General features: G+C 38.3%; 1 protein-coding gene across 1 annotated transcript in view; it reads left to right on the top strand.

Moving 5' to 3' along the window:
- The window catches only part of NARS2 (asparaginyl-tRNA synthetase 2, mitochondrial), a 207,447-nt gene that overhangs the window by 37,733 nt on the left and 145,435 nt on the right, over window positions 1-24,279 (top strand). Inside the window, exons 3-4 of the mRNA XM_007940890.2 lie at window positions 6,272-6,339; window positions 8,730-8,810. Of these exons, the coding sequence (XP_007939081.2) occupies window positions 6,272-6,339; window positions 8,730-8,810 (149 nt within the window). The remainder of the gene's footprint in view (window positions 1-6,271; window positions 6,340-8,729; window positions 8,811-24,279) is intronic.

The following is a 24,279-nucleotide window of genomic DNA, read 5'->3' on the forward strand; positions in this document are numbered from 1 at the left end:
TTCTTGCTCTTTAAAAAGCTCCTTCACAGTTAATTTTTGATGGAACAGCTAAAGAACACCGTGGCTTTCAGGCATTTACTTTTGAATAAACAAAGGAAATATAAATCATATTATACAATGTCAACCTATTATACTTTGAACAGATCCATTTATACATGCTCTCATAAACTTTCTTACGCAGCTTCCATATGGCTTTGCAATAGTGATTAAACCACACAAACAAAATATGTTCATATCTAAAAATAATTTTTCTTCTCACGTAACTTCAACAGCTAATAAAATAGACCTGTTATAATTCTGAAACAGTTTTACAGATTTTTGGCCACTGGTGGATGTTGCTAGGTGCCATCGAGTCAGTTCCAACCCATAGACACCCTGTGTACAACAGAACATTCTCACAATCGTTGCTGAGCCCATTGTTGGAGCTACTATGTCAATCCATCTTCCTTGAGGTTCATCCTCTTTTTCTGTGTCCCTCTACTTTACCAAGCATGGTATCCTTTTCCAGGGGCTGGTCCCTCCTGATAACATGTCCAAAGTACATAATACAAGCTCTCACCACTCTTGTTTCTAAGGAGCATTCTTGCTGTATTTCTTCAAAGATAAAAGTGTTTGTTCTTCTGGCAGTCCTCAGTATAGTCAGTATTCTTCACCAACATGGTAATTCAAAGGCGTCAGTTCTTCAGTCTTCCTTATTCATTGTCCAGCTTTTGCATGCCTATGAGGTGACTGAAAATACCATGTTGTGGGTCAGGCCGAAGTTAGTCATTAAAGTAGTATCTTTGTTTTTTATACTTTAAACAGGTTTTACATAGCAGATTTTCCCAGTGCAGTCTACTGAAGGCTGTGGTCTTTGATCTTCCTCTGTCAGTGCTTCAAGTCCTCTTCACTTTCAGCAAGCAAGGTTCTGTCGTCTGCATATCACAGGGTGTTGATAAGTCTTCCTCAAATCCTGGTGCCACATTCTTTATGTTGTCCACCTTGACGGATTGTTTACTGCACATACAGATTGAAAAATATTATTCCCTTGCTGTGATTGAAGGACAGCCTCTTGATCTATATACAAATTCTGCATAAGCACAATTAAGTGTTCTAGAATTCCCATTCTTCTCTATGTTGTCCATAATTTATGATCCACACAATCAAGTGCCTTTGTATAGTCAATAAAACTGGTAAACATCTTTCTCGTATTCTCTGCTTTCAGCTGTGATCCATCTGACATCAGCAGTGATAACCCTTGTTCCACGTTCTCTTCTGTCTGGTTTGAATTTCTGGCAGTTCCCTGTTGCTGTACTGCTGCAACTGTGAATTATCTTCAGCTAATTTTTACTAAACCTAGTAATAATATTGTTCAATAATTTCCACATTCTACTGGATCACTTTCTTTGAAATGGGCACAAATATGGATCTCTTCCAATTGATTGGCCAGATAGCTCTTTTGCAAATTTCTTGGGAGAGATGAATGAGCCCTTCCACCATTGCATCCATTTATTATTGAAACATCTCAATTGGTATACTGTCAATTCCTGGAGCCTTGTTTTTCACCGGTGCCTTCCCTGTAGTTTAGACTTCTTCCTCCAAAACCATCTTGACCATTTACTACCTCCTGAAATGGTTGAATGTCGGTCAGTTCTTTTTGGTACAGTGACTGTGTATTCCTTACGTATTCTCTTAATGCTTCCTGTGTCCGTTTAATATTTTGCCGAATAATCTTTCAGTATTGCAACTTGAGGCTTGAGTTTTTTCTTCAGTTCTTTCAGCTTGAGAAATGCCCAGTGTTCTTCCTTTTTTATTTTTTTAACACCAAATCTTTGCACATTTCATTGTGATCCTTTACTTTGTCTTCTCAAGTTGCCCTTTGAAAAGTTTTTATACAGCTCTTTTACTTCAGCATTTCTTCCATTCACTTTAGCTAATCTCTGTTCAAGAGCAAGTTTCTTCTGACATCTTCTGACATGATATCATTGATACCATCCACAACTTCTCTGGTCTTCAGTCATTAGTGTTCTGTGCATCAAATCTTCTTGAGATGGTCTCTAAATTCAGATGGAATATACTAAAGGTCATAGTTTGGCTCTTGTAGACTTCTTTGATTTGTCTTTAGCTTCAACTTAAATTTGCATATGAGCAATTGATGGTATGTTCCAGAGTCAACCCCTGGCCTTATAACTGATGATATTGAGCTTCTCCTTAGTTTCTTTCCACTGACGTAGTGAATTTAATTCATGTATGTTCCATCCAGCAAGGTCCGTGTGTATAACCAAAACCAAACCCACTGCCATCAACTCAATTCCAACTCACAGTCATGCTGCAGAACAGAGTAGAACTACCTCGTAGGGTTTCCAAGGCAGTAAATCTGTACAGAAGCAGATTGCCTCATCTTTCTCCTGTGGGCAGCTGATGAGTTTTAACTGCCTTTTGGTTAGCAGCCAAATGTTTTAACCACCTTACAACTGGAGTCATCATTTATGTTGTCAAAAAAAGGTATTTGCAATGAATAAATTGTTGGTTTTGCAAACTTCTGTCATGCTATCTCCAGCATAGTATCTGTCACCAAGGCCATATTTTCCAGCTGCTGATCCTTCTTTGTTTCCAGCTTTCTCATTCCAATCACCACTAATTATCAATGTGTCTTGATTTCATTTTCTATCAATTTCAGACCACAGAAGTTGGTAAAAATCTTCAGTGTCTTCATCATTGGCATTAATGATTGGTACTATGAGTTGGGTCCAACTCGATGACACGTAACAACAACATAATTTTGAATAATAGTCATATCAACTGGTTTTCCTTGTAGACATATGGCTATTATCCTATCACTGACAGCATTGTACTTCAGGATAGATCTTGAAATTTTCTTTTTTGTTGATAAGTGTAATGACAGTCCTCTTTCATTTGTTATTTCCAGCATAGTCCAATTCAAAATGGCCAATACCATCCATTTCAGCTCACTAATGCCTAGCATATCTATCTTCAAGTGTTCCATTTCATTTTTGACAACTTCAATCTGCCTAAATTCATACTTCATACATTCCACATTCTGATGACTAATGGATGTTTAGGAGCTTTGGTAGCGTTGTGCCTAAGGCATTTAACTGCTAACTAGAAGGCTTATGGTTCAAACCAACCAGCCGCTCCTCGGAAAGAAGGTTGGGCAATCTACTTCTGTAGTGATACCACCTCAGAAACTCAAGGAGGGATCGCTCGCTATGAGTCGGGTCCAACTTGACAGCACATAACAACAATGGATGTTTATAGCTCTTTCTTCTCATTTGAGTCATGCCACATCAGCATATGAAATTCCCAAAAGCTTTACTCCATCTCCGTCATTAAAGTCAACTCTACTTTGAGTAGGCAACTCTTCCCCAGTCATATCTGGAGTGACTGCCAGCCTAAGGGGCCCATCTTCCAGCACTTACCAGTGTCCCACTGCTATTCATAGGTGTTCGCTGGCCAGTCTTCGTAGATCACCAGGTCCTTCTTCCTAGTTGTCTTTGACTGGAAGCTCTGCTGAAACCTGTCCACCATGGGTGACCCTGATGGTATTTGTCATGGCATAGCTTCCAGCATCGCTGCAACACACGAACTACCACAGTGAGACAAACTGACAGACAAGTGGTTGTTTGGCCACTAGGTGGTGGCATTGGCAATCCATTGATTTCTGCCTTCTTTATACATTTATTGCTTGAAACTTTTACAAACATGTGAAAAAGAGGAAGAACAAACTAAAAAAACCAAAGTCATAAAAATATGTAAAATAAAGTAAAAATTAAAAAACATTTTAAGTGGTTGAAAATAACTTGCATTTAACACTGTTGATGATAGGGTAATTAAAAAGGTAGGCATTTTTCAGGTGCTACAAACATATTTTTTAATTGTAAAATGCTGAAAATAGAATCTTGGTACCTCAGTCTGTGATGTTACCCACCCATATGTGTGACATTCAAGACTGAATTGTTTAAAGAGTCAGTAGAGTACTATTAACCTAAACGCAATGCCATCAAGTTGATTCCAACTCATAGTAACACCCTGTAAGACAGAATAGAACTGCTCCATAGGGTTTCCAAAGCTGCAAATCTTTACAGAAGCAGACTGCCTCATCTTTCTCCTACAGAGTGGCTGGTGAGTTTGAACAGCCAGCCGTTTTGATTGGCAGCCAAATGTTTTAATGACTACATCAAATGAAAAACCAAACCCACTGCCATTGAGTTGATTCCAACTCATAGAGACCCCCATTGGGTTTTTGGGCAGTAAATCTTTACAGAAGTAGATTGCCATTGAGTGGCTGGTGGGTTTGAACCACCAACCTTGTGGTTAGCAGTCAAATCCCTTTGGCACTCTGCTACCAGAGCTTCTTTAGGAATACTATATATATATAAATAAAAATAAAAAAACAAACCCACTGCCATCAAGTCGATTCCGACTCATAATGACACCCATTGGGTTTCCAAGGCGGTAAATATTTACAGAAGTAGATTGCCGAGTCTTGCTTTCACGGAATGGCTGGTCAGTTTGAACACCCAGCCTTCTGATTAGCAGTCATGATGCCTTAAGCACTGTACTACCAGAGCTCTTTTAGGAGTACTATAAACCAAACCAAACTCACTGCCATCAAGTCACATCTCACTCATAGCGACCCCTCCTTGGGTTTCCGAGGCAGTATCACTACAGAAGGAAATTGCCCAACCTTCCTTCCAAGGAGTGGCTGATGGGTTTGAACCTCCAGCCTTCTGGTTAGCAGTCAGATGCCTTAGGCACTATGCCACCAGAGCTCCTTAACAGTACTATGTTGTTGTTGTTGTTATGTGCCATCGAGTCAGCCCTGACTCATAGCGACCCCTCCTTGGGTTTCCAAGGCAGTATCACTACAGAAGCAGGATTGCCCAACCTTCCTTCCGAGGAGTGGCTGGTGGGTTTGAACCGCCAGCCTTCTGGTTAGCAGTCAAGTACCTTAGCCACTATGCTACCAGAGCTCCCAGCAGTACTATAAGACATATTAAATAATAATTATGTTACATATTATTTTGGTAAAGAGCCCTGGTGGAGCAATAGTTAAATGCTCTGCTGCTTATTGAAAGGTTGGTGGTTTATAACCACTCAGAGGCTCTGAAGGAGAAAGACCTAGTGATCTATCTGCTTCCATAAAGACAAGAAAACTCTGTGGGGCAGTGTGGTGGTTAAATTTGTGTGTCAACTTGGCTGGGCCTGGTTGAGTGGTTAGGCAGCTGGATGTAGTTATTCCCCATGGTAAGATTGCTGATTAACTCCATCGTGTAATCTATTGGAGCAGCTGAGTATCTGCTTTAGGGATGTGGTCTTGCCATATATAAGAAACAGCTTTGGGAATGGTCTCTAGCCTTTTGGCATGCTTGAACACTGTATGTGGCCAAGTCATTGTTCAACAGCCTGCCGTGCCCTGCTGATCTTGAGACTTTATCTGGACTTGAATTAGTGGCCTGCCATGTTGTTTGGTAACATTGGGACTGTGCCTTTTTACTTGTCAACCTTGGGTTTGTCAGCCGCAGCAGCCGGCAGCTGTCTGAGTGAAGAAAAGCCTCCAGCTTTAGTGGGCTGGGAGCAGGAGGCAGAGCTGAAGCCCAAGGTTAAGGGGCTTTCACCCAGCCCCTAGAGCCTGGCACTTTGAATTTGGACTTAAAGCCTCTAAAACTGTAAGAGAGTAAATTCCTGTTTGTTCAAGCCGTCCCATTTGTGGTATATTTCTGTCCGAGCCACACTAAGTAACTGAAACAGGCAGTTCTGTCTCATGGGAATAGACTCAGTGGCACCCAGCAAAAGCCAAAGTATTTGGTACTCTTTTCTTTTGACTTGTTATTTTAGGTTCCCAAAAAGATAACGAAGACTTTATATGTAAGATTTCCATACATTTCAAATACATCTATAAAAATACAGAAATGTGAGGAAAAATGGAAATTTAAACCATACTTTTTGGTTAGGGTACTTTATGGATCTTCTGTTATTTTTCAATTTGATTGTCAAAAGAATTTTTTTTTAGATAACTTAGTTTGCTCATAAAATTGACCCATTTGGTATGTACTAAATACAACTTGACAATGTAGAATTTTCAAGAAATGAGTCATTTAGAAGAGTGAGTTTCTCAGATGACTAAGGATTTATTTCTTTAGTCATTAATTTTGTTTAAATTTCAGTTGACGTGTTCCTTAAATGTATTATATACTTCCTGGTCTTCCCAAATTCAGCCAATACAAAGAGTTTGCCTTGTCTTATTGACTTGAGATTCTCACTATATCAGGTATTGTCCGTTTCTGCATGGCAGTGCCCTCAGAGCCTATCACAGTTCTGGATTTTTTGCCCCTTCAGGTGAGTGACCCCAGATGCTGTGCCTTTGAGTTCCTGTAATAACTGTTTTTCATGGATTTATTTTGTCTCTTCCTGGTGCCTGTAGCTAGCATTTCTTGAGCTTCTTTCTTGTTGCTTCTGATCAAATGATGATAATTGGGTTGTGTGTGAAAGAAAAATATAGCTTCAATTCATTCCCTCTTGAGTGATGTGCATAGGCCTTAGTACATGAATTTTTTAACTTTCAGATACTCAGAAGCCTTATAAAATATCTGGTTCTATGATGTATATTGAAGTATTTACACATTTAGAGGTAGTGAGTGGGGTCTGAAAAATTGGATAGAAGTGTTTGTTTTTATTTTTAGCCCCTTCTTTGGCCTTCATAGCTCTAATTAGGAACCCCTTTGCTGTGATATAATAATGAATAGTTGATTCTTACAACCCATTTGAGGTAGCTGCTGAGGGTACCCCACCTGTCCCTGCTGTTTACTTACTTTTCATTTTGTTATCTCCCTACTCACTTTCTCTTTTTTTGAACTTTGTCTTTACTGCTTATTATTCTTCTTTTATAATCTCTTTTGTATATTTTGATAATGTTGAGGGACTTTGATGAACCCTGTTAGCAGTATTAAGGCTTAAAATGTTGCTTACTTCTTTTGAAAGATTTAGAATTAATTTTAAGTATTAAAAATAATTCCCACTATTTGTGTGATTTATATATATAAATATATATACACATATATCCCATATAATTTCATAAGGCATATAGTGTTATTTCTTGTGGCATTATTTTTACCGGTTAAATTTTCTCCTCTCTGTCCTCCTTTCCCTCCCCCGCTCATTTCCTTTGGATTTTTCACTTCCTTTCTTTGTTTACTGCACTCATGCTCATAGTTAGTTGCCTGCATTTCATGTGGAATAAATGATTCATGTCCATAATTTTTGGCTCCTAGGAGATAAAAATTTTATGTAGTAATGTTATTGATTATGTTTCATTGGTCCTCTATAATGTGCTCTGAGTATCACCTCTAGGCACAGTTGCTCTCGGATTAAATATGTATTTGAATACTTTCTGAGACTCTTAATTTATATCTTGAATATTTAATCAGTCTATATCATATGGCCTGTTGTTGACTGACTACTTTGTTCTGTAGCCAGAGTACTTGAATTCAACCTTTTTAGGATGGACAGGACACATTCAGGAGGTCCCTAGTAATACCCAAGGACATTTTACATTCCACTAGTGAAAGGCATAACCTGGCAGAGAATAGATGTGTATATATGAATTTATTGTATAGATTTCAAGGCCAAAGTTTTGCATTACATTCAGAATCACTTCCACAGCACCTGGTATTCTGCCTTTGCAGTATAAATTCACTTTATCTACCTCCACCTTCACCCTGCGGCACTGAATGTAACCTTTTGCCTACATCCATAGTCAAAATGACAGAAACATAACTTTGAAGTTACTGGATTATTTCAGTCCTACTAGCAATAGCCTTTTGTGGTTCACTAATGGAAACAGTCTCAGACTTTTGAGCGGAAGGGCTGCTATTGGGCGCCTCAGTAATGGATGGATTTGCCACTCATTTTTCTCCAGGCAAAGGGGGTTTCTCTGCAGTGCACTATTCCATCAATTTAATGACAGAAACTTCTCACAAATTATCTCTGCCTTTTTCACTTTCTGTTTAATTTTTCTCCAATTTGATGGTTCGTTACAATTGAGGATCTCATTCCAAAATAATGGAACTTCATATTGATCACATTGTATTCTCTTAGCAACATGGGCAACATCATTATGCTTTAGGCTCTGTACCTTAAGAGAGTGTGTGTGTCTGTTACATGAGAGACTGAATATCTTGTTGTCCTAGTAAGAACGAAGAACCATGTCTGTGTGTGTATGTATGTCTTCTATTTGTAAATCACCACCAGTATATTACACAAGTGAGAAGATAAAGAGAGAGCCTGAATCCTGGCTCTACTGCTGACTAGCTGTGTGACTTTGGCAAGTCATTAAATCTCTCTGGGCCTCAATTTCCCTATTTTTGAAATGAGGAAGTTGAAGTAGTTATTGTCTAAGTTTCTTTTTGATTTGAAATTCTACGTGCTGATGCGCACAGTAAACACTTAACTGATCTTTTAGTACTCATAAACACTTAACTGATCTTTTAGTACTCATATTTTGAAGCTTAGTAATGGGTTTGTTTCAGAATTCTCTTAGTGCAATTTTATTAGTACAGTCAAGTAAAGTTTATGTTCTTGGAATTGCTTCCATAAAGACAAGAAAACCCTATGGGGCAGTGTGGTGGTTAAATTTGTGTGTCAACTTGGCTGGGCCTGGTTGAGTGGTTGGGCAGCTGGATGTGGTTAATTGGATATACTGAAAAGGGTGGTTTTTTTTATCTTTCTAGGACAGTGGCTTTGTGCATATTCATACGCCAATAATAACATCTAATGACTGTGAAGGGGCTGGAGAACTTTTTCAAGTTGAAGTAAGTTATGGTTTCAATCTTGGGGGACATGTTGCTATTTGATATTTTCATATGAGGGTTTGCTTTAAATTTTATAAAAGTTGTATGGACAAAAGACCATGACCAGCACCTGAAACTGTTATTAGTAATCCTTACAAAACATATATAAAAAATTCAAACTGTTCTAATTTTCTGTTCTACCAGCTGTATTAATTAAACTGTGACCAAAAGGAGTGGATTTTTAATTCAGTACTCCATTTGCTTTTCTTATCATGTCGCTATGAATTGGTAAACTAGAGGAATTTGAAGAGATTAATCAAGACCCTAAGATAGCTTTTGTGTAAATTCAACCCCTAGTTAATATTTTTAGACCATAAGTCATATTTTAAAAGATAATAAAAAATAAAAAAACATAATATTGTTACAATATCATTACTACAATAGAGTCAGTGTGATCCTGATCAAAATTCTAATAGCCTTCTTTTATAGAAATAGAAAAAACAATCCTCAGCTTCATATGGGAAGACTGAACTACTGAATAGATAAAACTGTGGTGAAAGATAAGAACAAAGTAGGAAGAATCACACTTCCTGATTTTAAAACATATATACAGTTTACAGTAATCAGAACACCTTGATGCTGATGTAACAATAGACACGTAGACCAATGAAATAGAATTGAGAGTCCAGAAATAATAAACATCTATGGTCAGTTGATTTTAGATGAGAGTACTAAGTCCATTCAATGAGGAGAGTAGAGTCTTTTCAATAAATTATGCTGGGAAAATTGGATTTCCACATGCAGAAAAAGACTTGAAAGCAGAGATTCCCAAAGAGACTTGTACACCATTATTCATTGCAGTACAATTCACAGTAGCCAAAAGATGGAAACAGCCTGAATGTCCATCAACAATTGAATAAATAAACAAAATGTGGTGTATAGGTACAATAAGAGAAATGAAGTCTTGATATATGCTACAGTATAGATGGAGATTGAAGACATTACGCGGAGCAAAATAAACTAATCACAAAAGAACAAATATTATTTGACCTTAACTTTCATAAAAAGACAAGAAAAGACAAACATATAGAGATGAAAGTGGTAACTGGGGCAAGAGCAAGGGAGGGAAGTGGGTAGTTAACAATGATGGAAAAAATCACATCAATTTAGAGTACAGTTGCTTAAGGAGTTATTACAATTGCTGACAACAAGGTGTAAATTTATAAAAAATTGAATTGGCAAAAGTTATATAATAGATATATTTACAACAGTGACAGAAAAAAAAAAAGTAGATGCTGAGGCTGCTTATGTACAAACACACACCTCCACTGAAACTGGAGTCTTCCCTTAACTCAGGCAGCTTCTGGCTACTGAGGCTGACAAACCCAAGGTTGACAAATAAAATGGCATAGTCCCAAGATTACCAAACAGCATAGCATGCCACTAGTTTAAATCCAGAGACAGCTCCAAGATTGGCAGGAAACATGGCAGGCTGCTGAATGAAGACTCAGCTACATGTAGGGTCCAAGCAAGCCAAAAAGCTCAGAGACCTTTCTCAAAGCTTCTGCTTATATACTGTTAGCAGACCACATCCCTAAGCTAGAAACTTAGCTGCTCACTGCAGGTTCCACCATGGAGTTGATTACCAGTCTCATCATGTGGAGTAACTCCACCCAGCTGCCCAACCACTCAAAACCAGACCCCGCCAAGTTGACACACAACCTTAACTTGCACAGCCACCTTAAAGACATTTTATAATCCCTTAATCTTAACCAGTGAATATTAAAAAAATAAATGATAGGGAAGGAACACATGATTTAAAGGAGTTTTTATAAATAAAAAGGGAATTATTAAAGGGATACAAAATTAAACAAGTAATAGAAAACAAACTAAGTAGTCCCCAGAATCATAAATTAAGTTTTGCTACCAGTAAAGTACCATAAGCAGGTCTGAGTGATTACATTATGTATGTTTTGGTCTCTAAGCAAACCCAAAGGAAGTTATAAGCTAAATATGAATAAATAGGAAAAGGGAAAAATGTATTTCTGAAGCTAAGCAAATGAGAAGTGCTCTGTGTTTATATTATTTCAGAGCAAGCAAGAGGATTTTTATGCAGTGGAATTAAGACTTGCCTATTTGGAGTGCCAGACAGAGATGCTCTTGAATTCATTGATCCTAGACTAATGCAGGCAGAGTCTAGATCAGGTTTCAGCAGTCTGTGGCTTTTGGTATTATGACTTGCTATCTTTGTTGCTTTTTAAAGTCCCAGTACCAAGACTTGTTTTCTGCCTTGGCCAACTTTCTAGCCTCTAAAAGCAGTGTTCTGCTTATTCCTACCTTATACACCTCTGTATTTCCAAGATTCTTTGTGTTGATTTCCTCCTGCCTGTAGCTGCAGGAATTTGAATCTTTACACCCCACTTTTAGGAGAAGGTGAACTTTAATATTTAAATTCTTGCATTTCTTCATGGTTTCTTTTTTGCTCTGATAGCAGTGAGGTATTAGTAAATATTTAAAGATAAGGTTGCCTGGTACACACTGAGGTTTGGCGGCAGAAGGGAGAAAACCTTGAAAAGCACAGTAAAGAACATGCACTTCTAAACTAACACTGTTGAGAAGTGAATGCATGCCCCATCATTGTAGTTTTCTTTTCCCCAGCTCCACTTCCATATTTGTTCAGATTTGGAGACTACTGAATACATATGTAGGAAGCTACAGTCAAGCCATTCATTTCTTATTTAGCAGACATTTGGTACTATCTATGTTTGAGATGCTGTGCTAAATGATGTGAGGGATATAAAGCTGTAGCTGATATAAAGATACACTGTAACCTGTAAAGCTGGTGAGTTGGCAGGGACTGATGAAGGAACAAGCTTTTCTTCACTCTTGATGTTATTTATTGTACAATCTTCCTTGTTTGTATAGTTTTCCTCTCTTAGTGCTCTAGCTGAATTCTCAAAACAGTGTTTGGTCTTCAAGATTCTGGAGCAACTAGTTTGAATCTTAGCAGATAAAAGAAATTAGAGCAAGAATAAGAGATATACAAAGAAGTTTGTTAGTGATTACCAGGGATGGGAGGGAGGGGGAAAGAGGAAAACATAGTTGAGTAAGCATTGCATTTCTGTTTATGATGGTGGAAAATTTGGCAGTGGATGTTGATGAGGAATGTATGTACATACAACATGATCGATGTAACTGGTGTCATTAAATGGTGAATGTTGGCAAATGTGATACATATTTTTTACAACAGTGTTATGGTTAGGTGCCTTTGAGTTGGCTATGACTCATAGTGACTCTGTACAGCAGAGTGAAACACTGCCTGGTCCTGCGCCAGCCTCACAATGTGTGCTTGAGCCCATCATTGTAGCCACTGTGTGAACCCATCTCGTTGAGGTTCTTCCCCTTCCTCAGTGACCCTCTACTTTACCAAACATGATATCCTTCTCCGGGGAGTGGTCCCTTCTGACAGCATGACCAAAGTAGATGAGAAGCCTGGCCATTCTCACTTCAAGGAGCATTCTGGCTGCCCTTCTTCCAGAACAGATTTGTTAGTTTTTCTGGCCGTCCATGGTATTTTCAGTATTCATCGCCAACACTACAATTCAAAGGCATCAACACTTCTTCAGTCTTCCTTATTTGTTTTCCAAAAGCTTTTACATGCATATGAGGCAATTGAAAATACCATGGCTTGGAGAACAATAGAAAATTTAATTTAATTTAAAAAAGAAATTGATGGGAAATAAGGTGAAACTGCTTCATGTTATACATCTGAGGTTGCAATGTTACCATTTGTAGGTGATGTGCACTGCCAAATCTGCTGCAGAAGACTTCTTTAAAAGTGTTAAGAAGCAACGATATCACTTTGAAGACTAAGGTGTGCTTAACCCAAGCCATGGTATTGTCAGTCACTTCATATGAATGTGAAAACTGGACAACGAATAAGGAAGACCAAAGAAGAGTTGGTGCCTTTTGAGTTGCAGTGTAGGCAGAGAATACTAAAAATAGCATGGACTACCAGAAGAATGAACAAATCTGCCCTGGAAGAAGTGCAGCCATCATGTTCCTTGGAAGCAAGAATGGCCAGACTTCATCACACCTACTTCAGTAGGTGATGTCGTCAGAAGGGACCATTCCCTGGAGAATGATATCATGGTTGGTAAAGTAGACAGTCAGTGAAAAAGGGGAAGACTCTCAACAGGATGGATTGACACAGTGGCTGCAACAATGGGCGCAAGCACAGCAGGAATTGTGAGGATGGCACAGGACGGGGCAGTGTTTTGTTCTGTTGTCCATAGGGTCACTATGAGTCAGAGCTGACTTGACGGTGTCTAACAACAACAGTAACTAATGATGTTGAGTTTCTTTTGATATACTTTTTGGCTGTTTGTATTTCTTCTTTGGAGAAATGTGTATTCAAGTTTTTGTTCTTTTTATTGTGGTAAATTATACAAACATAACATTTGCTGTTTTAAAGTATACAGTTCAGTGCAGTAAGTACAATCACCACCACTATCTAGTCCAGAATTTTTTCATCGCAAATGGAAACACCATATTCATTAAGTAGTCACTCCATATCCTCCTATCCATCCTGCCTCTGGCAACTACTAATCTGCTTTCTGTGTCTATAGATTTGCCTATTCTGGATATGACATGTAAATGGAATCATGAAATATGTGACCTTTTATGTCCGGTTCTTTAGTTTAGCATGTTTTCAAGTTCATCTTTGGTAGGGTAGTGCCTAGGCACTTGACTGCTAACCAGGAAGCTGGCGGTTCAAACCCACCAGCCACTCCTCAGAAGAAAGATGGGGCAATCTACTTCCGAAGTGATACTGCCTTGGAAACCCAAGGAGGAGTCACTATGATTCGGGTTTGACTTGACAGCACATAACAACAATAGCAACAATGTTGTAGAATGTGCCAGTACCACATTCCTTCCTGTGGTTGAATAACATTCCATTTTATAAATAAACCACCCTTTATCCATTTATCCACTGATGGTGATTAGTCTTTTTCTACCTTATGGCTGTGAGTAAAGCTGCTGTGAACTTTCATGTACAAGATTTTGTTAAATACTTGTTTTCAGTTCTATCAAGTATATGCTTAGGAGTGGAACTGCTGGGTCATATGGCAGGCGGGTGTTAGAATATCTGGGGCAGGCTGGGTAAATGAGCTGGTGGGGCAGGCAGTTATTGGAGTACCTGGGGCAGGCCGGGTAAGCAAGCCGGGCAAAGCAGGTGAGTGTTGGAGCAGCTGGAGGAGGAAGTGAGAGGAGCAGTTTGGAACAACTAAAGGAGATGTACTTTTCTATCAGTTTGCCGTACTATGGTAGCTTGCATGTTGCTGTGAGGGTAGAGGCTATGCTACTGATGTTTCAAATGCCAGAAGGGTTACCCATGATGGACAAGTTTCAGCGGATCTTCCAGACTAAGACAGACTGAGAAGAAGAAAAGGGCCATACACTTCTCAAACAATTGGCCAGTGAAAACCTTATGAATAGCATGGAAAACTTTATGAATAACCTTGAAACATTGACCAGTATAGTGCCAGAGGATGAGCCCGTCAGGTCGGAGGGCACTCAGAGTGTGACTGGGGAAGAGCTGCCTCTTCAGAATAGAGTCGACCTTAATGATGTGGATAGAGTAGAGCTTTCAGGACCTCCATTGGCTGATGTGGCACATCTCAAGATGAGAAGAAGCATCTGCAAACATCTATTAATAATCGGAACATGGAATATTTGAAGTATGAATCTAGGAAAATTGGAAGTTGTCAGAAAAGAAATGGAATACGTAAAGATCGCTATTCTAAGCATTAGTGAGCTGAAATGGACTGGTTTGGGCCATTTTGAATCAGACAATCATATAATCTACTATGCTAGGAATGCCAAATTAAAGAGTAATGACATGGCATTTATCATCACAAAGAATATATCAAGATCTATCCTAAAGTACAATGCTGTCAATGATAGGATAATGTCCATATGCCTGCAAAGAAGACCAGTTAATACTACTGTTATTCAAATTTACACACCAACCACCAAAGCCAAAAGTGAGGAAATTGAAGATTTTTACTAACTTCTGCTATCTGAAATTGACCAAACATCCAATCAAGATGTGCTTATTATCACTGGTGATTGGAATGTGAAACTTGGAAACTAAGAAGAATCACCAGTAGTTGGAAAATATGGCCTTGGTGATAGAAATAATGCTGGAGATTGCATGATAGAATTTTGCAAGAACAATGACCTATTCATTGCAAATACCTTTTTTGAACAACACAAACAACAGCTATAAATGTGGAAATCACCAAATGGAGTACACAGGAATCATACTGAGACTATATCTGGGGCAACAGGACATGGAGAAGCTCAATATCTTCAGCCATAACAAGGCCTGGAGTTGATTGTGGAACAGGCCATGAATGCCTTATACACAACTTCAAGTTCAAGCTGAAGACAATTAAAACAAGTCCACGAGAGCCAAAATATGACTTTGATTATATCCCTCCTGAATTTAGAGACCATCTGAAGAATATATTTGATACACTGAACATCAGTGACTGAAAACCAGAGGAATTGTGGGGGTGACATCAAGAACATCATCCATGAAGAAAGCAAAAGGTCATTAAAAGCACAGGAAAGGAAGAAAAGACCAAAATGGATGTCAGAAGAGACTCTGAAACTTACCCTTGAATAGAGAGTAGCTAAACTAAATGGAGGAACTGACAAGATAAGAGCTAAACAGAAGAGTTCAAAGGGCAGCTCCAGAAGTCAAAGTCCATGTCCATTATTATAATGAAATGTACAAAGACCTAGAGTTAGAAAATCAAAAGGGAAGAACACACTCGGAATTTCTCAAGCTGAAAGAACTGAAGAAAAAATTTAAGCCTCAAGTTGCTATATGGAAAGATTCTGTGAGCAATATATTGAATGATGCAGGAAACTTCAAAAGAAGATGGAAGGAATACACAGAGTCACTGTACCAAAAAGAATTGGTCAATGTTCATCCATTTCATCAGGTGGCATATGATCAAGAACCAATGGTATTGAAGGAAGAAGTCGTAGCTACAGTGAAGGAATTGGTGATAAACAAGGCTCCAGGAATTGATATATACCCACTGAGATTTTTTGCAGATGAATGCCATGTTGGAGGCACTCATTTGGCTATGCCAAGAGATTTGGAAGGCAGCTACCTAGCCAACTGACTGGAAAAGATCCATATTTGTACCCATTCCAAGAAAGGTGATCCCACAGAATGTGGAAATTATTGAACAATATCAATGTCACATGTAAGTAAAATCTTACTGAAGGTAATTCAAAGATGTTTGCAGCAGTATATTGACAGGAAGCTTCCAGAAATGCAAGCTGGATTCAGAAGAAGATGTGGAATGAGGGATATCATTGCTGATGTCACATGGATCTTGGTTGAAAGCAAAGAAAACAGAAGGATGTTTACTTGTGTTTTATTGACTATGCAAAAGCATTAGATTGTGTGGATCCTAACAGATTATGGATAACATTGAGAAGAATGGAAATTCCAGAACATTTAATTGTGCTCATGAGGAATGTGTATATAGAACAAGAGGCTATTGTTAAAACAGAATGATAGGATCGTTTAAAATCAGAAAGGGAGTGTCTCAAGGTTGTATCCTTTCACCATACTTACTCTATCTGTATGCTGAGCAAATAATCTGAGAAACTGGACTATATGAAGAAGAGCATGGCATCAGAATTGGAGGAAGAATCATTAACAACCTGTGATATGCAGACAGCACACTTTGCTTACTGAAAGTGAGGATGACTTGAAGCACTTACTGATGAAGATTCAAAACTACAGTCTGCAGTGTGGATTATACCTCAACCTAAAGAAAACAAAAATCCTCACCACTGGGCCAGTAAGCAGCATCACAATAAATGGAGAATAGATTGAAGTTGTCAAAGACTTCATATTACTTGATTCTATAATCAACACCAATGGAAGCAGCAGTCAAGACATCAGAAGACTATTACATTGGGCAAATCTGCTGCAAAAGACCTCTTTCAAGTGCTGAAGAGCAAAGATGTCTCCTTGAAGACTAAGGTGCACCTAACCCAAGACACAGTGTTTTTAATCACCTCATATGCGTGTGAGAGCTGGACAATGCATAAGGAAGACCAAACAAGAGTTGATGCTTTTGAGTTGTGGTGTTGGCAAAGAGTACTGAAGGTACCATGGACTGCTAAAAGAACAAATCTGTCCTGGAAGAAGTGCAGCCAGAGTGCTCCTTGGAAGCGAGAATGGCCAGACTTTGTCTCACCTACTTTGGTCATGTTGTCAGAAGGGACCATTCTCTGGAGAGAGAGATCATGCTTGGTAAAGTGGAGGGTCAACAAAAAAGGGTAAGGCCCTCAACAAAGTGGATTGACACAGTGGCTGCAGTGATGATGAGCTCAGGTATAGCAGGGATTGTGAAGCTGGCACAGGACCAGGCAGCATTTTGTTCTTTTGTACACAAGATTGCTGTGAGTCAGAGGTGACTTGATGGCACCTAACAGTAACAACAATAATGGTTATTACAGAATGGAACAGTCCCTGGAAGGATATAATGCTAGGTAAAGTAGAGGGCTAGCAAAAAAAAAGGGAGACCCTCGAGGAGATAGATTGGTATAGTAGCTGCAGTGATGAGCTCAAGAATAGCAACAATTGTGAGGATGGTGCATGACTGGGCATTGTTCTGCTCTGTTGTACAGAGGGTTGCTATGACTTAGAACCAATGAGAATGGCACTTAACAACAAAAGAACATGGTCATTTTGAAGTCCCTGAGTGGTGCAGATGTTAATGCTCTTGGCTGCAAAAAAAGGTGGGAGATTTGAGTCCACTCCAAGATACCTTGGAAGAAAAGACCAGGTAGTCCACTTAAAAAAAAAAAAAAAAAAAATCAGCCATTGAAAGCCCTATGGAGCAGAGTTCTTCTCTGACACACAGTGTCACTATGAGTTGAAATCGACTTGACAGCAACTTGTTATGGTTATTTTGTGTTCAACTTACTGAGGAATCATGAAACTTTTCCACAGTGGGTGTATACCACTTTACATTCTCACCAGCAATGTACAGAGATTCCAATTTCTCCACAACTTTGCCAGCACTTAACTTAGATTATAGCCATCCTAGTGAGTATAAAGTGATAACTCATTCTGGTTTTGATTTGCATTTCCTTAATGACTAATGATGTTCAACATCTTTTCAGATGCCATTTGTATATTGTCTTTGAAGAACTCTATTCAAATTCATTGTCTATTTGGGTTTTTCTCTTTACTGAGTTGTAGGAGCTGTTCATATGTATTCTGGATGCTAAATCCTTATCAGAAAATGTTTGCAAATATTTTTCCCATTCCGAGGCTTGTCTTCACTCTTATAATAGTATCCTTTAATGCAAAAATGTTTTTAAGGTTTATGAAATTCCTGATTTTTTTCTTTTGTTGCTTATATATTTGGTATCATATCTTGGAAATGATTGCCAAATCCAAAGTCAAGAAGAATTACTCTTATGTTTTCTTCTGAGAGTTTTATAGTTTTAGTTCAAACATTGATGTTCATTCTAGTTAATTTTTGTATGTGGTGTGAGGTAAAAATCCAATTTTATTCTTTGTCAAGGGGATATCCAGTTGTCCCAGCCCCATTTATTAAAGAGGCTATTCTTTCCTTTATGCTGTTATTGTTACAAGTTATATCTTTATACATTGTGTGCCCATTAACACAGATTTAAAATTATTATTTTGTGCATTTGTCTTTTATATAGGAAAGAAGTAGTAGTTACAGACCAAAAATACAATACTACTGTCTCATATACTTACCTATGTGGTTACCTTTACCAGTGTTTCTTATTTCTTCTTATGGCTTCAAGTTGCTGTCTAGTGTCCTTTCATCTCTGCCTGGAGGACTCCTTTTTGCTATAACAGACATAACACAGATGTGTGGCTTTAACAGACAAGAGTTTATTCTCTTACAGTTTAGAAGGCTAGAAGTCCAAGTTCAAAGTGCCAGCTCTAGGGTTTGGGTGAAGGCCCCTTGACCTTGGCCTTCAGCTGTGCCTCTTACTCCCAGTCCACTGAAACTAGAGGGTTCTCTTAACTCAGGCAGCTGCTGCCTGGTAAGGGTGACAAACCCAATGTCAACAGATAAAATGGCACAGTCCCAAGATTATTAAATAACACAGCAGGCCACTAGTAGAAGTCCAGAAATAGTCCCAAGATGAGCAGGCAACAAACATGGCAGGCTGCTCAATAAAGATTAGGCTACATACAGGATCCAAGTGTGCCAAAAAGGCTCAGAGGCCTTTCTCAAAGCTGCTGCTTCTTATACTGGAAGCAAACCACATCCCTAAAGCAGCTCCTCAGCTGCTTACAGCAGATTGCACCGTGGAGCTGATGACCAGTCTCATCATGGGGAATAACTACATCCAGTGCTCAGCCACTCAAAAACAGGCCCAGCCAAGTATACACATAACTTTAGCTACTGCAACTCCCTATAGCATATTTTCCCCTAAGCAATGAACTCCCTAATCTTTTGTTCATCTGGGAATATCTGATTTTCTCCATCATTTTGGAAGTATAGAAGTATAGTTTTGCCAGACATAGAGTTCTTGGTTAATAAATTATTTTCTTTCAACACTTTAATATGTCATACTACTGCCATTTAAGAGTTATTTTGGCCTCATGTTGATCTTCTCCACACTTGGAAGATCTGTGAAGATGAAGATAATATCTGCTATCACTATATTTTCAGTGTACAGTACCTGAAAAATATTTGTTTAATTAATTCTAACTTTAGTACTTTGTTTGTAAAGGGGTGAAAATGAGTGTGCAGAACCCCTTACAGGGCATTGACAGGGAAAAAATAATTATTAGACAGTCCCTTGTCTAAAGTATTTATAGTCTAATTCTGTCTGCATGACATAAATAAGTAGAAATAAAATGAATAAAGTAAATTGATTAATTTTCAAATGAGAACAGATGGAACGTTCTGTGGACACCCATAATAGAAAGAGTTCCTGTAGTTCATATGTCATGCACCATGTCCTTTACATACACTGTCTCTGATCCTCTCAGTACCCTACAGCTAGGAGCTCTGGTGGCTTAGTGCCTAAGGCACTTGACTGCTAACCAGAAAGCTGGCGGTTCAAACCCATCAGCACTCCTTGGAGTAAGACTGGGCAATCTACTTCCATAGGGATACTGCCTAGGAAACCCAAGGAGAGGTCGCTATGAGTGGGAGACAACTCGACTTGAGGGCACATAATAACAACAACAGTGAATCTAGAACTAGAATTGAAAATCTATCTTCAGTGCCGTGGTCTTTGCACTGGGTGGAGCAAGCTGGCTTTTGCTGTTTGGCTACAAAGGAACACTGCATTTGAAGTTAAAACACTGGGATTCAAGAAGATATTTGGAAATAAGATTGAAAGCATGAGATTGGAATGTCTTTGAGTGCCAGGCTAAAGGGCTTAGAATTCTTCCTTCAGGCACTGAAGATTTATCAAAGGCTTTTGAGCAGAAAATAAGAAACCATGGTCTAGGATGATAAACCTTATAACCAAAAACAGGCTAAGAGAACACAAAAGGAATGAGTTCAGTTTGGTAACTCCTAGATTAGATAACTCCTGGAAAGAAGCTCTGGTGGTATAGTGGTTAAGGCATTTGGCTGTTAACTAAAAAGTCAGTGGTTGGAACCCACCAGCTGCTAGAGGAAGAAAGTGGTGCAGTCTGTTTCCATAAAGATTTACAGCTTTGGAAACCCAATGGGGGTGGCTGTGAGTTGCAATCGACTTGATGGCAGTGGGTTTGCTTTCTTTTTTTTAAGATTAGGTGAAGTGTGAGATAACACACTAAATTAGGTACAGGTAATGTGAATGGAAAGGAATGTGCAGAAGGATGTGAAAAATTTTAATGAACAAGGCAACAAGAGGACTTGGTGACTGGCTGGAGTCCTGGTTTAAAAACCAGCAGCTGAGGAAATGTTCTTTGGCCCCTGGACATTCTCTCAACTCCAAAACTTCCGGGGAACTTTTGAGCATATCGCTACAAAATAAAGTACTAAGAAGATAATTACCCTAGGAAAACCCCAGACTATATTGAAGTATATTGGGTTTAGTTTTCATGAACAGGTATCTGGGTTTTTGTGTAGCTGTAAAGGTACATGACCCTTTTTTTGTAATAAACTCTTTTTAGAATTACTTATAATGAAAATTTCAAACCTTTGATGTAATGAAAATTTTAAACCTTTTGATGTATTTGATGTACTGTTCTTCAAGAAATAGCCTATGTTTATTCAAAGATAGATCTTTTCATGTATTACTTTATTACACAAATGATAGCTTATTATTATTTATGTTCTGCACCTGCTTTTATTTCTCTTATCAGTAGCTCTTTTCAATAATCTACCTTGTTTTTTTAAAGATGTATGCTGTTCAGTGTATGGATGGGTGTATTTTAATTATTTAATTATTTATTTAACCTACCTTTCCATTCTTTCACAATAAATTTTTGAAAAATTCTTTTGCAAACAATGCCACATTGAATATTGTTATACTAGTAGTTTTGTGCATGAGTGAATATAGTGCTAGGGCTCTAGAATCAGTCCAAAGGAGATGTGTATTTGATATTTTGATTGATAAATTGCTCTCTGTATAGGTTTACCAGTTTATATTTCTACCAGCAATATGTGAAGATGCTGTTTCTTATGAAGCGCCGTTCTGAGCATGTTATCAAACTTTTCAATTATTGCCAATTTCAATTTGCTCTATTACCTTCTCTATCCAAAAAAAAAAAAAAAATTAAAGCAGAAAAAAGAAAATGTCATATTACATTAAGAGGGGCAAATCTGTTCTCTAGGACACTGAGAAGAGAACTGACCTGAGGCTTTTGTACTCCCACCCATCTTGTGTTTTTGCTGCTTCCACTGTAAGTGAGGATCTTGGGAATTAGCACCATGGTGGTGGGAGGGAATCTCTGACTGTGAGTTGATACAGCCTGATGGCGCCTTTCATCCAGCAAACTGAGCTATTTCTACCATCCCGTGATTTCCAGCAAGTGGAGTACATTCTTAAAATGATCTATTTCCATCTCAACCACACAACTGGACTAAAATTGCACTAATTTTTTTCATCCTATAAATAATATGTTAAGTCTCTTTTTTGGTGAAAAGTACTATGCTAGTGCTATTTGACTTACAGAGTTATTTCTGCTTTGCCTTTTAGCAAAATGAATTTACAAGTTATTTCCAAATGGGAAGAACAAAATTTTACCATAATGAATGACATCAAAATAATATGAATTTGAAAGCTGGCCATATTAAAAACAAATTGCAGATGTCAAAAGGATACATTTTAAGTCAAATCATTAGGAATATTTTCAGGAAAACTGAAATCTGAATCTAATTATCTTTTTGTTCATAATCTTAAAATAGTTTTAATGTGATTCAAATGTCACTGTTTAACTTGATGTTGCTGTTACCGGTTGACATCGAATACATTCCAGTCATGGTGACTTCATTTGTGCAGAGTGAATGCTCCTTAGAGTTCTTGAGGCTGCAACCTTTCAGAAGCAGGTCACCAGGCCTGTCTTCCAAGGTGCCTCTAAACCAAAAAAAAAAAAACTCACCTCCGTTACAGTGTCGGTTCCAACTCATAGAGACCCCTCCTTGAGTTTCCGAGGCAGTTTCTCTACGCAAGTATATTCCCCAGTCTTCCTTCCGAGGAGTGGCTGGTGGTATGAACTGCCAGCCTTCTGGTTAGCAGTCAAATGCCTTAGGCACTATACCACCAGAAGATGCCTCTAGATGGTTCAGACTACAAACCTGATGATGGGATCACACTGATAATAATATCTAACATTTTTATAGTATGTTAATAAGTCAGCTAATACAGTGAGATGTATGAAGGCTGCAAGTTGACAAAGTTTTCCATTTTTGACAGGGTATGGTTTTACCATTTTTCTATTGCTCTCTTAATCAAAAGTATTTGAGTTTTCCTTCTCTGACAGGTTTTCTTCCACCTACTCAGGTTCCAGCTTTCACAGGTTTTATATATTTGTATAGTACTTCATTCTCATATATGCTATTTCACTGGTGTTTTTCATAATATCAGACCACTCACCAAAACCAAACTCACTGCCATCAACTTGATTCCAACTCATCGTGACCCCCTTTGGGTTTCAAAGGTGGTAAATCTTTACAGAAGCTTATTGCCCAGTCTTCCTTCCATGAGTGGCTGGTGGGTTTGAACCACTAACCTTTTGGTAGCAGTCAAATGCCTTAGGCACTATGCAACCAAAGGTCCTTATTAGACTACTACACAGGGTTTATTAGTTACAAATAATTCAAGGAGAAAAAGATAGAAAAATAACATTTATTAAATGAAAAATATATTTCTGGCATTACATCAAGTTCCTTTCAGGAGCTTTTGAAGTAGAAACTAGCTTGCCTTCACGAGGGCAGAAACGGTGTCTCACTTGCACATTGTTGTACAGTCCTGGCACATTCCCCAGCACATGATAGGTGAGCCAGAAATATTTGTTGAATGAATTATTGTTATTATTTTAGATAAGGAAACTAGAGTCAGACAGAAAAACTTAGCAAAAGTCACACAGGAAGAGGCAGAGATGGATTTTAAACAAGGACTGTTCGGCAGTAAGGTAAATATTGTTTGTGCATACCACACTGACCCTCGAATTTGGCTTGTGAGAAAAGATACCAAAATTTCAACTAATGTTCTAAAGTTAAAGGTAACAGACAAGAATGAGCATCACACTAAAGTTAAGCATCCTTGCTATTTCTTCTTAGCCATTCTTTCCCAGACAACCATTTACATTCCTGGGAGAAGACAAATAATATTTAGTGATAACCTATTATTAGCAAGCCTAAGCAGTATTGATCTTTTTGGCATAAAAAAGCCTATTAGTTATATACTTAATTTACTTTTATTAAATATTGCACAGACGTTAAATAATAAAAACTGTGTAGATAGTATAAGGCTTCACCTATACCCACTACTAAAGAAACAGAACATTGTTAGTGTGTTTGCTCCCCCACTATGTGTCTTTCCATTTCATTTCCCTCCCTTCTGCTACCCAGAGCTTGGTTTATTATTCTTGTGTTGTTTTTTAAAAAATAGTTTTATCCATTTTGCATGTTTTTAACAAATGGAATCATACAATATATTCATCTATGATGAACCACTTTCTCCCACTGCCCACCCCCGATGTTGTGTTCTAATTAAGTGGGAATCTCGGTCTGAAACCCAGGCATTAGTTTGTAAGGGTCTCCAAGTGATTCCAACAAGCCTTCAAGGGAATATGCAGAGTATTAAAAGTGCATGCTTATAACTTCAACTTTACTTATTGTTGGTATGTGCCATCGAATCAGACCTGAGTTGTAGTGACCCCTCCTTGGGTTTCTGAGGCATTATCACTATGGAAGTAGATTGCCTAACTTTCCTTCCGAGGAGTGGCTGGTGG

The sequence above is a fragment of the Orycteropus afer genome, unplaced genomic scaffold (genome assembly GCF_000298275.1).
Source record: "Orycteropus afer afer isolate SDZICR_OR568_19922 unplaced genomic scaffold, OryAfe1.0 scaffold00074, whole genome shotgun sequence".
In the NCBI taxonomy this organism is placed as follows: Eukaryota; Metazoa; Chordata; class Mammalia; order Tubulidentata; family Orycteropodidae; genus Orycteropus; species Orycteropus afer.